Genomic DNA, 17,239 nt, shown 5'->3' with positions numbered 1-17,239 from the left:
CTTCTTCCCCCATATAACACCACATGTATAATCTAGCTTTTAGTTTGGTCTTAAAAATGATACCATAACTGAAGTTAAGGGTCATTTGGCACTGATAATTGTTTAGACTGTGTGGTAGATTGTGGCAGTAATGGTCCAAAGTTTTTCATGCCTTCCTGGATCCATACCCTTGGCTAACCCCCTCCCACACTCACTGTGCCTCTCTAAGTGACTTGCACTGGGCCATGACACATTAGTAAACATGGAACATACAGATGCTTGCAATGTGCGTGTGCCTTGGAGATCGCTATTTTGGAACTCTGTGGCAACCACGTGGCATAGCCTGGGCTAGCCTACTGTAGGGCAGAGACCACTTAGAACAGAGACATAACATTCTAGCTGCTGTCTCCCCAAATGACTCCCAGTTGACCTAATAGCTGACTGCAGATGCATTAATGAGCCCAATCGAGAGCAGCAGAAAAAACAACCAAGTTCAGTTCAAATTACTGACTCATAGAATTGGATCATAAATTTTGTGGAGTTTATTTTGTAGCAAAAGCTAACTGAAACAGAAATGAGAACAGTGATTGAATGAGACATTTGTGAATCCTGGGATAAAGGTTGCAAGCTAGAGAAATATAAAAAACTATGACCAGAGGACAGATGGTGGTAGATTGCAAAAACGGCCACACACTTTGCAGTTCCTCCCAGCAGGAGTTTCTCTACCCTTTGAACCTGGCATGGCCTTATGACTTATTTTTAACCAACAGAAGTGACATTGAGTAAGTTCTGAGCCTAGGCCTAAGGGATTATATGAGGCTTCTGATCTTAGAACCTTGAGACCTCCATGGGAACAAGTCTGGGCTTGCATGGTGGATGATGAGAAACACACGGCCCACCCGTTTGTAGCCCCAGAAAACAGCCAGGTGATCCCCAACATTAGTGCCTCAAAGTTAGCTGGTAGCTGACTACAGAGGCACGAGTGAGCCTTGCTGAGAGGGATGGACTCCAGCCAAGTCCAGCCCAAACTGCTAACCGATAGAACCATGAATTAAATAAATGGTGGTTTGAAGCAACTAAGCTCTGGGTGGTTTATTTTGCAGCAGAAGCTGACTGATACAGACTATGTTTGTTTTATGGTCACTTCTATGTGTATATTTAGGATAACTACTCTTCAATTCCTTTCTACAGTTATTCATAGGAAACAAAAGGAGATGTGCAAAAGGTATCCATTGATATATAAACTGAAATTTTCTCCTCTCTAAATATATTTATATCTCAACATCTAAAATATAAAAATAAAACAGACCAATGGATTATTCCAGTCAGAATTTTGGTATGAGACTAAATTTGGTCAGAAACAGCAGTGGGGGCAAAACCTAAAAAAAGTTAGCTAAGAAAAAATAATCCTTAATTTTTTCTGTCTGGTTATTCTTAAAGGCAAATGGAACATTTTTACTGAAATGCTTGCACCTCTAACACTAGCTAAAGTTATTTTAAACACTAGAGACATTGCAGTAGTCTGTTCAGAAGCCTTACAACGTGATGGGCACAGTGAGCAAAGCCTGTCAAAAGTCCCTTACTTCAGGGAAAGCCAAAGGTATTTCAGTATTTCTTACTATTTAAGAGATGGATAATGGCAAGGAGAGTGCAGGTTTCAGAAATACTTTTAGGAAATACTGTCACTATGTTTAATAAGTACTTTAAAACAAGTTTTGCCAATATGTTATTTCTTTTTGGTGGTGCTATCCTCAGTTAAAAAGGATAAAATATAGTATTTTATATTTTCCATCAGGCTTCTTGATATGAAATCTTTGAACTGTTTAGTACAATGTTGTAGCTTCACAATTAATGCATTCTAAATTATTCTAGCTAATTTTGCTTCAAAACATTTAATTCTTTCAGTTTAACAGATGTGTAAGGTGTATAATGAGAAACAGTTTGATTTTAGGGTAATTTAAAAATTATCAGTTAGATTATTACCTTACTTTATACTAGTTGATTGAATAACCTTTAGTAATGAACTTAATTGAATTCAGTCGAACATTAATTTTGGGAAGAAGTCGTTCTGCCAATGACATACTTGGTTAATAATTCAAATTTCTCCTCCAGAGTTCATTTCTCTCAACAGTATAATGTCTCAATACTATAACACTTATCACATTAAAGAGTTGTTTAAAAGTCTGTCTAGATTAAGAGTTCTAGAAAGGAGAAATCACGCTTTATTCCCTGCCCTGATATAGTGCTATACATATTACAGGTAACTGTTAAGTTTTTGTAAAGTGAATAAATGTATTAAAAATTTTCCTGATATTGGTATAGTCACATTGTTTTTTTTTTGTGTGTGTGTGTGGTAGTTAAGCAGATGAGCAAGGAAATGAGAACATGGCTACATATAAAATTCTGTTTTGTTTATATAATAATTAATTTAACAAACACTTTATTTAGCAAATAATCTGCCAGGCATGATGCTAGATGCTGGCAATGGTTAGCAAGATAGGTCTGATTCCTGTCCTCAAAAATACATAATGTTGTGGGGCCAGCACAGTGGCACAGTGGTTAAGTTCGTACATTCCGCTTTGGCGGCCCAGGGTTTGCCAGTTCGGATCCTGGGTGCAGACCTACACACTACTTGTCAAGCCATGCTGTGGCAGGTGTCCCACATATAAAGTAGAGGAAATGGGCACCTATATTAGCTCAGGGCCAGTCTTCCTCAGCGAAAAGAGGAGGATTGGTGGCAGATGTTAGCTCAGGGCTAATCTTCTGCAAAAATAATACATAATATTGTAAAAGAATAAATGTGGAAGGAAGGAGAAATTCTGATTTTAGCTCCTGTTTTCCTTAACTGCACTGCATTCTTAGAACTGCATCTAGAATAACAAGCAGCTTCCTGAAAAAAATCACATAGGGCTTCTCAGGGAATTATCTCAATGACCCTGAATATCAAATCTTAGCATTGTAATAGTTAATTTCTTTTTTATTACCCCAAAGAAAGCTTCAAGCAATATGCAAATTTATGTAAAACACATATACTTATGCCAAGCAACATAAAATTTATCCCTGGATTTAATTTGGAAAAATCTGGCAGCTTTATTTTTGCTGGGAATATGTAACTTGCTATAATTGGAACCAAGAATAATCATGGTCTTTTACTTACTGTTCATAGATGAGTATGAGAAGCTTTCTTTAAAGTAGAATTATTATAGTAACGTATTAGATGAGGTTTGCTTTAGCTGTAGGTCTCACCATTTGTTATTGGGATTTGGCAGACGAAACCTCAGTGTCATTCATATTTTCCTCATGGTCAGTCTCTACCTCAATGTCTTTTCCCCTTCTGCTTCCTCTCGCTGCTTTGCCTGCAATGGTCCTTATTCTTTCTAAGAATAGGCTCAGGTATTACTTGGTCTAGGAAGTCTGCTCTGTTTCCACAGGTTGGATAATGTGTAACTTGGACTGAATTCCCTGAGCATACGTCTTCCATTGCTCTTGCCACATATCGGTTTATACGTCTGTTTCTCTGTAAGACTCTAAGCTCCTCAAAGGTAGCTTTCTATCATCTCAGTTATATTGATAAGCCTCCCATAAAATGTTTGTTATTGATTCCTATAGAATCCTCAGTTCCTGGACAGGTGCCTAGTGTATAGATGCTCAGTAAATCTTTGTGGAACTGAGATAAATTCAGAATTCCTGTATTGTACACTGATACTCTATAGAGTCATCAATTATTCATTAAAGATAACAGTGTCATGCTTTCCAAATTCTCTAAATTGATCTTTTCTACTTCCTTCATATAAGGGATAGCAGATGAAGAAAGGAAATGAATAATAATAGCTCAATATTTCTTTCTAAAATTTCCTATTGCTCCTTTTCCAAGACAGAAAACATCTTTGAGAGGCTACCTACATCTTTGAGAGGCTAACAACTATTAGAGTTGTTAATTCTAGTCTTCTAAAGTCACTTTTATATGGTAATATGATAAAAATAGTCCATAGAAGAAACTAGAGGATTTTGAAAAGCTAAAAGCTAAACACATCATAACACTTAGGCCCCCTTTAGAATTTAATACAAAACAGATGCAGAAAGAGAAATTGCTAAATAAAGGTAGAATTCCAAAAATGTCTTGAGAATAATAGCCTCTCAAAACCCCAATTCTTTGAAAATCATTTTGAGAAATAATACAGAAGTCAGTCTAAAATACAATACCCACATATCAATAGTATTCAAAGTGTAAAACTGAACAATCTTTGCTTATAAAACTCCTAAACCTTATGTGGTATTAGAGAATAAGGACAGCCCTTTATTTACCAAGGCTTTCAACAATTAAAAAGAATAATCTTCTTTTATATATCATTTCTTCAAGGTAAAAATTCTAGAATTAAAGGCCTTTTTATATTATGCATTTCATCACTCTGCAGGTTAAATTATATCCCATAGGTACACAGGTATACATTGGGCATTCTTTTTAAAGTCACAAAAAAAAAAACTATAAAACGTACCAGTATCGCTGCAACATGATAACTAGAATCCACTGTATATTTCTCTTTTATTAAGAACTCCTGTGATTATTATTTCCAGAGAAAATAATTACCTTTAGCACAATATCAAAAATATTTAAATTTTCATGTGAAGCAAAATGAGTAAAACTATGGATCACTGATGGTTCTTATAATTAGAATAGAAGTTACAAACTTTCGTCAGTTAACAGAAAACAAAAAAGCTATTTAGATATTACAGTCAATATTTGTTTCTAAATGACCTACTCTAAATGGCTAGTTCTTTTTTCTTTTTAAGTTTTAGGTTGATAGAGACAAATTCTTTTTTTTAAGATTTTATTTTTTTTCCTTTTTCTCCCCAAAGCCCCCCAGTACATAGTTGTATATTCTTTTTGTGGATCCATCTAGTTGTGGCATGTGGGACGCTGCCTCAGCATGGTTTGATGAGCAGTGCCATGTCTGCACCCAGGATCCGAACCAACAAAACACTGGGCCTCCTGCAGCGAAGCGCGTGAACTTAACCACTCAGCCGCGGGGCCAGCCCCTAAATGGCTAGTTTTTAATTCATATACCCCTACCTTCGCTGTTTCCTTTAGCAACTCTACGAATATTTATTTAGTCTTTAATGCATTGGGTACTACACTGAGTTCAGAAAATAAGCATGTTCCTAACTTCTGGAAATGTAAAAGGTGGAAGGGAAGGACGTAAGCAATATTTACAGTAGATTTGGATACTTGCTCTGGTGGAGGGATGGGAAAGGTATAATGGAAGCACTGGAAGCACTTGGGGTGAGGAAAAGAAGGAATCTGAAACCCTACCAGCTCTCTGACTTAAAGACTGAATTTTGGTGGCCAAAATCTCACATGAAACCAGCAATGCTGTAAGTAACATACTCAGTAAAAACAGATATGATTTTAAATGTCTCAAATGTTGAAACTATTTTCTTCAGGAGAATGGTTCACACCTTTGTACTCTACATTCTTGGCCTCATCTTCAGCAGTAAAAGCAATGCAACATATTGCATCTCATATGCATTTTGAAAGAATCTTCAAAAGACTAAAAAGGGAAGTTGATAAAAATGAGTTCACACACTATAAAATGAAACAATTACAGCGGCCAGAAGAGTGAGCTTTAATTAATGGGAAAATACACCCACAGAACAGCTGAAGAGGCAAATGCAGTAGGATATTTTAGGATGTTCTTCAATTCATTGTCAGTAAATTTTATGGGAGAAAGTTTTAACAATTTGGTGATTTGATCTTACAGAGCATATGACTTTAATGTTTTAATAGTGATCAAGTAAGGTAAAAATAGGCTGGTTTGTCCAGTTAAAGAGATGAAACTGCAGAGAAGAAACACAATCTTTCCATGTCTTTGATTTTCAAAATGCCACAGTGAAAAATCACAGCTAGTTTGAGTCCTTCATATCTTTGCTTTGAAACATAAAACCTGATTTGGAATATCATTTATAGCGAAGAAGTTTTAAGCTGAAAGAAGCTTAAATGATAATGGTGGCTGTGTCGTAAATGCTTGAGGCTGTATTTCTCAGCGCCTCAGCAGTGAGGCCCTTCGCCCCTCTTCTTGAGGCTCAGTTTCTTCTTTTTGTGTAAGTTGCCTGACTCACAGTGTTGTTGTGAGAGTCAAATAAAATAATACGTAAGAGAAAGGAAGGGCAAAATTTCTCTTCATGATGTAAAATTCTATTTATGTATTTTAGCCTACGTCTTAATTGGATAATGAGACTGTTTCTAGTTTATTCTGAAATGATTAATCAAATGTTGAAGAATCTGACTTGTAGGATTGGCTTTAAAAATATAATTATATATAATCGAAACATATTTTTGGCAAAGGAACAGGAGATTGCTCAAGGTAGTAAAGTTTACAAATATTAGAAAAAAGAACGTGTATAGTGTAAATGTAACCACATAATCATAGTACAAACTTTATAAGAGTGTGTGATTTTGGATGAATATATGAAAATCTTACCAGCAGTGAGAATAATTCACCCATAAATTATAAAATGGATGAAGCATATTTATCCACATTATTTACAAGATGATACAATTTAGCATTAAACTTATTGAAAAAGTAGGAGATTTCAAATGTTATCTCCTCAAGTAGTTCCAGATATGCTCCAGGTTTGAGAGAAGATATTGGGGGACACTGTTGTATTGGGGTTCAGGACAAGTTTGACTAATAACTCTCCTATGCAACAATTGTTTAAATTTGGGGAAGTTGAGCACTTTTCTGAATTTCTTTTTCTTCCATCAAAAGCAAAACTCCTAAACCAAAACAAAACTAATTCCTATATCGTAGGGCATTTGTGAGAAGTAACTGAAATAATAACATTTGAAAAGTTTAGCCTGTTGCCAAGTGTCTAGCAAGCATTCAATGGATGATAGCTATTGTTATTATTATCATTTTGTGTTACTCATACCTGTTTCCAGAGGTTTCTTGGTGATGGCATTTGCCATTATGGCTGTCTTAGGTCAGAGTTTCAGAGAAACAGACTCTGAGATGGAGACTTCATTGAAGAATGCCTTTGGGATTAACATTTGTAGGGAAAATGAAGAAAGTAGAATTGAGCAGAGGGGGTGTTTAACTGTGATGCTGTCACAAAAAAGGCCTCAGCTTATCCCACAGGGAACTCTGGAGCTGAGATGACCCTTCAGAATTGTCTTACTCTGAGGCAAGAAACTCGGCCTTTATAACCATCCCTATGCACTCATCACCCTTACCCTTGGGCATGGGCTGTGGGGTGGGGCATAACTTAGGCCAAAAAGTCTGTTTGGCTGAGGAAAATTAGCAGACAGGGAGCCAGCTGATAGCTGTCAGCTTCCCACACTCTCAGTGGGTTGTGGAAGGAGTGCCTCAGTCTTGAAAGGGAAATCTGGGTAACATGCCATGGCATCCACCATGATGATCTATGGTATCCTCAGTTAAAATTGACACAGTTAGTTATCCTTCCTAATTCAATTCATTTGAACAGGCCCATGAATCAATATGAATAACGAAAGGGAGAAGACTACAAGAAAACAAGAGGGAGATAGAAGTATTTGCACAAATTATCAAGATTTAAATAGCAGTCTTTTAAGAAACAAACAAAAGCAAACAGTGATTGTGTGCAAAATTGGAGTACTGAGAAAAGATACGTATTAGGCTCTGAAGATAACTTAGGTACTCATTTCAGTAACTTGACGGGCATTTGATATGACTGGAAAGTTACAATTTTATAACTTAAAGAGTGGGCTTGATATTATGCATCTATTTACTTATTCATTCTTAACTGTTTAGTACTTATAGAACTTGTAAAGATTTTTGCAGTCTTACAAAAATAAATCTTCGTCAGATTGGGATGGGGAAGTAGTTCTAGCATCAAGACCCATTGATTATTCTTCAATGTACAATTACAGGATAGTTATAGAAATTTAGGGAAACAATGAATAAGTAGAATGGAAATTCTAAACTGAAACTCAAAATATTTGGAGTGTTATTTTGCATGACAATTTATATTAGAAGTTTGTTGAGCAACAGGTTGAAAATGACCTAGAGTTAGGTGAGAATTTGGTTTAACAAACATCACTGAAATAAATCAGATAGACTTCATTCTCAGGGTTAAAAACAATAACAATGGTTGCAAAACCTATGGGGACCTACCAACGGTCACATTTCCAAAGATACAGGCACTTTATTCCAGATTAAATTCATCCTTTGATTGGATTAAAAACAACCAACCCAAGGAGAATGTAGTGTTATGGAAATCCAGTCTGAGTTAATATATACATGGAATGGAAAAATAATTTTGGAGAAAAACACAACTTCCAAAAGGGGAAAAATATGGAGTCCTAGACATGTAAGGACTTCTCAACTTCTGGAGTTAGTGAGTTAAAAGCATATTTAATTTCTGGAGTTTACAATCTAGGAAAGCATAATTCTGCTAAGAGCTAAGGAGTGCTTTCTCTTTCTCATTCCTTGCTTTTCCCAATCCAATAAACTGGAACATCCCAGCTGGTTCTGAAGAGAATCTCTGGGAAGCATGTCCTTTATGTCCTTTTATCTCCTCAGAGGTCACAGAACAGAGGCTATTGATCTGATTTTTCCCAGCATAGTCTACCATAAGACTGCCTTTCTCTATCAAGAAGCTTTATTTTCCTCTCTCTCTCAAAAAAACAATAACAAAAAAAACAAACTTGCAGTTCTGCTCTAAAAAACATTGCAGAGAAACTGGTAACTTTTCATATCACCCATAATTCTACGTAAATGTATCATAAAGATAAAGAAGCTGTCAAAAAGGGGGGCTCTAAATGAACAAAAAATGTTCCATATCCTCACCACAACACCATACCCCCAAGGCTTGTTTTGGTGGACTGTATTTAAATGAGTAAAGTGAGGCCTATGACTTGGATGGCTAAGCCTGTCTTTTCATAAATGATAACTTTGGAGGCCTTACCTAATTTTGCCACATTTGACAAACTACAAAATGTGAAGAGGCGCACTACAAATTTTGCTTTGTGGGATCATCTGCCAGTCTGAGTAAAAATGGAGGTGGCTAATCGACGTGATGTTACTATCCAGCTGTGATTCTGATGGTATTGTGGTTCACAGATTACTTGGATGACACCCCCAGGAATTAAGGAAGGATCTCACAATAATAGACTATCTTAGATGTCAGCTAAGGTAGTCACCTTTCACTCAGTTCCAAACTGTGCTAAAGTGAAAGTCTAATTTTGTGTAAAAAGTGAAAAAGTAAGGAAATAAACTATTCTGCTACAACAACAGGTTTTAACAGAATTTTATGCAGGATTTAATTAAGCTGAAACCTCTGAAATAATGCAGTAGTTGGCTAAGCTGGGAAAATGCCTTATCTCAAGCTTTAATTTTTTTATTCAACGAACATCGAGTGGCTGTTTTGTGGACACCTATAGTGCAAAGTAATCAAAAATAAAACAGCATATTAGCCTCTGCTTTTAGGGACCTCAGAGTTTAGCTTATTTCTTTAATTCACAAAATGTTATAGAATCACAGATTTTAATGGCATAGTTTGGTCATGTTCATATGACTATGCGAAAGATATACACAAACTAAAAAAGATGGACACTCTTTTTCTGTTATGGGAACTACCACCACTTTGAGAAGACAGCGGGTAGAGGCACATTCTCCAACACAGATGAGTGGGAAGAATGGATGTGCTACACTTTCCTGGAATGGTCAGAAAATTCTAAGGCCTTTGAGGGTAAGCTTTCTCCTTTTTAGCCCGCAGCTTTGGCTGGTGGTTACTCTACTATTCTTTCCTATTAAAATGACAAAACGACTTCTTTTGTTAAGTTAGGTGAAAGACTGGGAGAGAAGTGTTCTAAAGCAAATATGTGGCAGTCCAAAGATTATAGCAGATAACAGAAAGTTGGTGGATTACCTGGTTGCCAGGATTCAGAGCAAGACAAAGATCCAGGAGGCAAGAAATTGAGTGATGAGGAAGGACAAGCCCTTTGCCAGCAGGGAGAGGGTGGAGCACAGAGTCCAGGAGGCCATATTACTTTAAAGTACAAATATTGCTAGTGAGCAGAATGAGCCAAAGAGAACATGTGCCTTTGGTAGAGCTACTGATCCTCTGCCCTTTTGATACTTCTTGAGTAGTTCTAAAGGGCTTCCACGACTTATACTTGCTAATATGATGAAGAAGAGGATGCAGTAGATGCTTGGGAAATCCTCAGAGCTTTGCACCTTAGTAAACCCTGGCAGTGTGTCCAATGATTTCATTTATTTTTATATTATTTATCCATTAGAATTAACATTTATCCATCAGGAAATAAAAGATGCCAGTCGAGCACTTACTGTCTTCTATTTTGAGATTTTTACTCCTTAGGAAATACATGCTAATTCCTAAAACAATAAACTAGGAACAGAAGTAACCATAGTAGGAAGAGTGACATAGGCTAGAAAGTTTTCAGTTCTTGCTCCTTTTTATATACCTAAAACTCCACAAAAAACATGAGTATGAATATTAGGCATGTTCCTTTGTGGTTCTGATGCTTGGTATACAGATGATCATAATTATTGTTGCTTTCCGACTTTCTGACATTCGGATCTGGTTGGTAGCAGAATGAACTATTTCAGAGGAGTGAGTTCCTCATCACTAAAAGGGTTACAGCAGACGAGCTAACGATACTGACGGAGAATCCATGTATCATCCTAGGACAAATCCAGCAATCTCCAAGATCCCTTACAACTCTGAGATTTAATATCTTTTCCTATCTTAGGTTGCCTTGCTCTTTCTTCTTTTCCTATCTTAATGCTACCCATCCTCTGAGTCTAGGTCAGGTAGCACCTTCTGCCAAATAATATTGCTTTAAACAATTGTTATGAGGAATAGATGAACTATTGTATATATAATTTTTAGCTGAGTATTTGACATACAGTAGGTGATCAATTAATTCCTTTTCTTGCTTTCCTCCACAATGATAAAAATTCACATTAATTGCTGTCTTTTCTGGCCTTCAATAATATTTGGCTGTAATAAAAATTAGTAATTTTTTGGTTATATTTTTCTTGAATTACTTAGTGTTCTATGTCATCTTTACATTTATTAAAGACTAGAATCAAATCTTCCTTTTATTTTTATTTCCCACAGTTTATAGGCAATGGCTGAACACATAATGGCTAATTAATATGGAGAGGGTAAGATTTCTAGATGAGAATCAACACAATGCAGTTTAAAAATCATAGAGTATTTAACCTTGGAACCACAATTTAGTGTTCATGTGGCCTGGAAAAGTCTTGCGTGTCAGTCTCCTCATTAAAAAATGTGGTCAAATATCGCTACTCTCCCTTCCTGAGTGTACTGTTTAACCAGAGAATTTGGTATATATGAAGGACCATTCAAATAGTGCATTTTGATTTGATTGCCCATTTAGTTGCAATTTAGCATATTTGGAGAGTTCACAATCGAAAGGGCAACTTCTTTAGCTGATATCCTGATGCCAAACGTTTGTTTTTCTTCCTCTGCCAGAAAACAGAGCAAATTGCAGGTTTCCATGGTATTCAATGTAACTGTTCTTTATTCATTATAAGGATTAAAACTAACTTACATCTTGAATGAATAATTAGGGATTTCATATCTCTGGAAAATAATGGATCCTCCATTAAGACTGTGGCTTTGGGGCCACGTGGCCATGCTCAGGTGCTGTTCAGACATTCTGAGTGTGAAGAGGTTCTCGCAGACCTCTGACCAACAGAAATAATTGTGTCAGAACTCAATTGTAAATGCTTTGTTTGATTAACAGGATGGCTATTTAAGGCCAAAGCTTATAACAGTCGACTCCTCATTGTAACCTCTGCTTATCTGGTCTAGATTGGACATAAAGTCCGCAAGCTGTTCAATCCCTATTTCACACAGCTGTCAGAATTATCTTCCTAAAACTCAAAGCTGAATCGCATGGCTGCTTGCTGCATTCTAAATACAACCCAAATTCCATGGCTTGGAAATTGGTCCCTTTTACAGTGAGGCCTCTGCTGCTTTCCTTTAAATTTATTCAACAAATATTGACATCATCTGCTATGTGCTCTCACTATGCTGTCAGAGCCAGCGTTTCCACACTGGCCCTGAACCAGCTCTAAACTCTTCCACCTTTCTGTCTTTGCACCCCATGCTCACTCTGTCTGAAATGCAGTTTCTTCTCCTAGCCACCTGGCAAAATCATACCTACCCAGGTCCAGTTCAAATACCAACTCCTCCTGCCAGCCGCGTACACAGAGTTCTCTGCTGATAGCACGGTTACAGCAGGTCACTAGTCCGTCCTGCTGTCTCTTCCCTTAAATCGTGCTCTCTTAAGGGAGAAGGGCCACGTCTTTTACTTGGATCCCCTACAGCACTTAGCTGGTCAAATTGAATTGAAATTAAAATCTTAAGAATAGCCTCACTATTTGCCACATTCAGTTAGTTCATTATATCATTGCCAAAAAAGTGATTCAGGTGACTTGGATCAAACATTTATGGACAAATTGATTGCTTGGATCCTTTTAACAGTGGCTTCAATAATGGATTCACTTCAAATCAGTCAAATTGCTGGGTTGGTAAAACATGCCTAAGTAAAGAGAGCAGGAGAAACAGCAGCATTTTCATTATAGATGTTTTAATTTAAATTTCAAAGCAGTAGCTATTATTTTTTTAACCTGATGCAATTATATATTTACCTATTCACTCATAAAATGCAGTCCAAAAGCACTATTTTATTTAAAAGATAACAATGTGCATTGCATATAGATATTATAAAAGCTACATATAAAAATTTGCCTAGAGCTTTCCCTACAAACCAACGACTGTGTAGAAAGACACCAGTACAATTAATTGAAAGATAGAGAAGTTAATTAAGCTATATTTTGGCATCTGTACGATGCTAAATATCAACACCATTAGTATCTTCCCCTCCCCGCCAAGAGGTTTGATTGATTCATTTGACACTATGCAGGGTTAATGTGCTTAAAAAGTATACCCCCCCTTTCTCTTGATTCATCCCCATTTGGTCACCTACTGGTGGGTTAGGTCCCAGGGCAGTTAATCTAGAAAGTCTCCAGCCAGAGGCACACTCTATTCCTGCTTAAGTCCCTGAATCCCATTTGGCTTTCTCACTCTGCTGGGCCAGCGTAGGCCCTAAGGTCCCTTCAGGGGCTCTCCTTTGAAACTCAGAGCAGGCCATAGATGACCCCACCTGGCTCTTAAACAGAAGATGTTGGCAAGTCCGGAGGCCTTCCCAAATCTCCCTTCTTTATAACACTTGATTCCTCTTCTTAAAACATTATTTCTCAACATATTATTTTACAAGCAGAAGGGTAGAAGGGTGATAGAATGTTTTTCTTTTTTCTCTCTGCCTTTTTAGTGTCCTAAAATGGAATTCTCTCCAGTGTATGTCCTTGAAGTCAGCCAGGACCCAATCAGTGTTTGAAGCAATTGGGAGAAAAGGAATAGATAATTTCTTTTACACTTTGAAGTTTCGAAGCTTCCAAATATTTTTTAAGTACATGCATATTTCCATTAACTATTCTAAATATACAAAAGTGATAAGTCCTACATTACCTTAAAGCTAAATATTTTTCTCACTTCTTAATATGACAATTTGCTTTATTCTTCTATGCTATACTTAATTATCACTGTCTGCCATCCAGAGCCTAATTTTAACATGGCTTATAACAATATGGGCTTGAATGGAGTAAGGAGTCAATTTTGTACTTCTCAAGGGCAAGAACAGCATATATGTAAAGAGGGATATAGCAGTTATTATTAACTGCTAACCTTATGAAAAGGATTAAATGTATTTATTGATACAAATGAATGACATCAAATTAAAGTGGTAATGTCTAAGAGATAAAAACAAGAATTCATCTAATTTTACCAGGACCATTAATTTCTGTATTGGTATTTTAAAATAAAGAGGGGGTCTACTTAATTTATATGAAGAAAAACCAATATTTATTTTAGACATATTTTTACTTTATATATCTAATCACTCAAAATGAATGTTTACAGATAATCTTAAGAAGATATATTTTGATGGTATATTTTTTGTTTTCAATGTGATATTTTTGTATCATATTTTTCTGGTTCTGTTTTCTGACATTCATGGCATAAAATTTGATCACAATTTGGAAGGAATTATTAACCCAGGGTAAAGGAGAAAGGAAAGTCACAAATCAGAGGAAAATGAGTTTAATTTAACACGATCTAAATATTTTGCATACAACATAACCATTAATAATTAAAATTAATTTATTTAGTGAGGTGAACAATGCAATTGGTACATAATTGTTTCTTATAATGCCTTCCATTAATTGCAAAGCAAACCAGGATAAAAGGAATAACTTGCAAGAAAATGTTTAACCTTGGTTACATTGAAAGATGCAACAAATAGAGCTCCTCTTTACTCTTCCACTAATATAAATTTATAAAATTCTATAATGAGAAGGGATGTTGGAAATTATCTGGTCCAGTTCGTTCACTTTTCTTCTCTCTGAGATTAATGCCCAGGCGAGTCAAGTGACTGGCTTTTTGTTACACAGTTAATTAGGGATTGAGTTGGGACTTGATTCAGAAAATTCGTGACTTTGGATCTAAGAGTTTTTTCACTACATTGTATTACCTTTAACATGAAATTCAATCCAAGCTGAGTTTTATATGTTTGGGCTCACTACAGCTGTGATTTTCCAGTGCTTCCCAAAGTGTTTGGAGAAGAATAAACTGCTATTAATGAGTATATGGCAGCATGTAAATTGGATTTGTAGGCATAAATTATACTTGGACACATCTCTTTAGCTAATATAGAACGGATATACCAGCCAAAATGTCTCTCTGCCACACTAGTTCCATCCTTTTCTCTCTCTCCTTCTGTCATTGTGTTACTCTGTTAGGTTAAACAGGAAGGTGGGTTTTTTTTCACTTCTCTTTCGAGTTAAGACACCGCGATAGTTCTAAAGGATTTGGTTCAAAAGATTTCCCACTCTATTTAGTTGATTGCCACTTAGATATGTAAACTAAAAGAAGATATTACAAAGAAAAGATTAGGCTGACAAAAAATGAGTATGTCTGTGAACGTGTAAGGCTAACGTGCATTTCTGAATATGGGTTGCATGTTTAAGCTTGATAGCCTGTGAGAAACTACTATTTCTTAAGGAGTAGGACAGGCAGGCTTATTTCATTTATTTATTGTATCATAATTACTGTTAAGAATGCTTCAAATAACACTAGCCATTTTATGTAGCAACATAACTTTTGAGAAGTGGCGTGTAAATATTGACAATATTCATAAATAAATAAAAGTGGCAAAGAAACCAGATTTGCAAAAAGAAGTATTCCCAATTTTTTACTGGGATTTTTTAGATGATTATTACTTTCATTTTGATGTAAACATAAAATAATGAAAATAGTTGTTTAAATCAAATTGATTTTTTTCCTATTTCTCCTTAGCATTTCATAGATAAGAAAGTTTTTACATTTGAGTCTGAATTTCTGAAATTATTATTACTCAAAAAATAAAAGCATGTTAACTTACGGCCCTGATGCTTTCAAAATGTCCACCTTCTTTCTCGAAATCGATAGGCTGTCCTTTTAGCGTCCAGTAGAAAGTGACATCCAAACTAGCATCGTGAATCGCTTTGCAATTAAGGACGATACTTTCTCCCACTGTTAACTCTGTTCTTTTAGGAGTAAGTTCTATTCTTGTAGGTTCTATAGAAATAAAAAATATGTTAATCAGTGTAATCAACATGTAGTATTTCCTTGCATTCTATACTTTACATAATAGAGAAAAACTTCAAGAATGTATGCACTGCAGTTGCTCCAGATATACATCTGTAAATAAGCTACTATTATTAATTGAAATATTCCCTTTTTGAATACTAGCGCATTTACTTTTCTGCTGTAGGGACTAATGGTCTTAAGTCCCTGTTCCTATTAAATCAACTTGGACAAAAAAGATGAGAGACTGCAGAACTAGAAAGAGGATTTGGCATTCTGGGAGGAGGAAAACTAGAAAAAAGAGGCTGGAACCTCCCCGCCCACCTTCAAGGATCATCAAGTATCAATAAAAGGATTTTTACAATAAAAAAGGCTCCACATCTAAGGAGGAAGAATTCAGGGCAGTTTACTTCTTTGAAGGTTATAGGAAGCACCTTCCCGCAAATTACTGTCTTAACAGAGATAAAAATATGCTATGACTACTAGAACACTTTCATTTGCTTTACAGCCTACAAAACCCTCTCATGAGTAGAAAAGGAGTCGAGGAGGCACGACTGGCTGATTATAAAATAGCCTTTTGATAGATTGTAGATGTTTTACTTGAGATCTAAAAAGAAAAGGCAAAAGACTGAGTAGAAATGTCTTTTGAGAAAAAAATATTTATGTTTAATTTTTTAATGATTCAGTTACATTTTTAAAAAATAGATACCTTTTTATTGGGTTTAGAGCAAGTTTGAATCGTTAAGGCTAACACCGGCTGTGTATCTAAGGGTTATTTAAGCTGGTGATCAAACAGCTGCAATATGATGTGCTTTTCGGAATAAAGTAGAGAGGTGATGAAGATAAGATTTTGATTTTGTCTTTTTTCCTAATTAGATTCCTGATTGTAGGCACCTCAAGAAGACTGACATAAATGATTAAAAATTAGCCTAATTTTCCTATTCTAGCTCTATTGTTGGCAATAGCACAGTCTGATGAAGTGCCATTCTTAACGGCTGATAAGATCCTTTAATATGCAACATCCTTGTAAGCAGTCACTCAGAGGAACGTGCAATACCAGCAAAGGAATGCCACTGTAAATATTAACATTCCAGAAGCTGATATTCCGTGCAGCATTCTAAGTTCTGGCTTCATCAGACAAGACAGACAATCACAGCAAACTGTCGTTTAAACTTTGTGAGAACTGGAACGGTCTGAGTAACTAAACATTCCATTTAACTTGTAATTAACAGAAAATATTTTTGTTATTATTAAGAAAGAGTCTGTGAATCCAGCCTTGCCTAATTACAAAAAAGATTGTTTTGCACAGAGAAGGAATAAGACACGACCTAGAGGACAGACTTGGATTCCAGGAATGTATGCTATAAACGAGGACATCTTTTAAATTATGCTTCTTCCTTCCATTTATGTTTGCCTCTTTTCTAAAATATCAGAGTGCCAGCTATTTTAATTACATTTCTATTTCTAAAGAGAAAAATAAACATTTCTATATTTTTATGTCCAAATATGAGTCACTATGCAACACATACACAAATGGAAAAAA

The 17,239-nt window shown here is 35.9% G+C and overlaps 1 protein-coding gene across 1 annotated transcript in view; it reads right to left on the bottom strand.

Moving 5' to 3' along the window:
- The window catches only part of CNTN5 (contactin 5), a 488,151-nt gene that overhangs the window by 110,681 nt on the left and 360,231 nt on the right, over positions 1-17,239 (bottom strand). Inside the window, exon 13 of the mRNA XM_046638244.1 lies at positions 15,512-15,687. Within this exon, the coding sequence (XP_046494200.1) occupies positions 15,512-15,687 (176 nt within the window). The remainder of the gene's footprint in view (positions 1-15,511; positions 15,688-17,239) is intronic.

This window comes from Equus quagga, chromosome 14 (genome assembly GCF_021613505.1).
Source record: "Equus quagga isolate Etosha38 chromosome 14, UCLA_HA_Equagga_1.0, whole genome shotgun sequence".
NCBI classification, from domain to species: Eukaryota; Metazoa; Chordata; class Mammalia; order Perissodactyla; family Equidae; genus Equus; species Equus quagga.
Note: the sequence above shows the minus strand (reverse complement) of the source record. Positions and strands in the feature narration are given on the sequence as shown.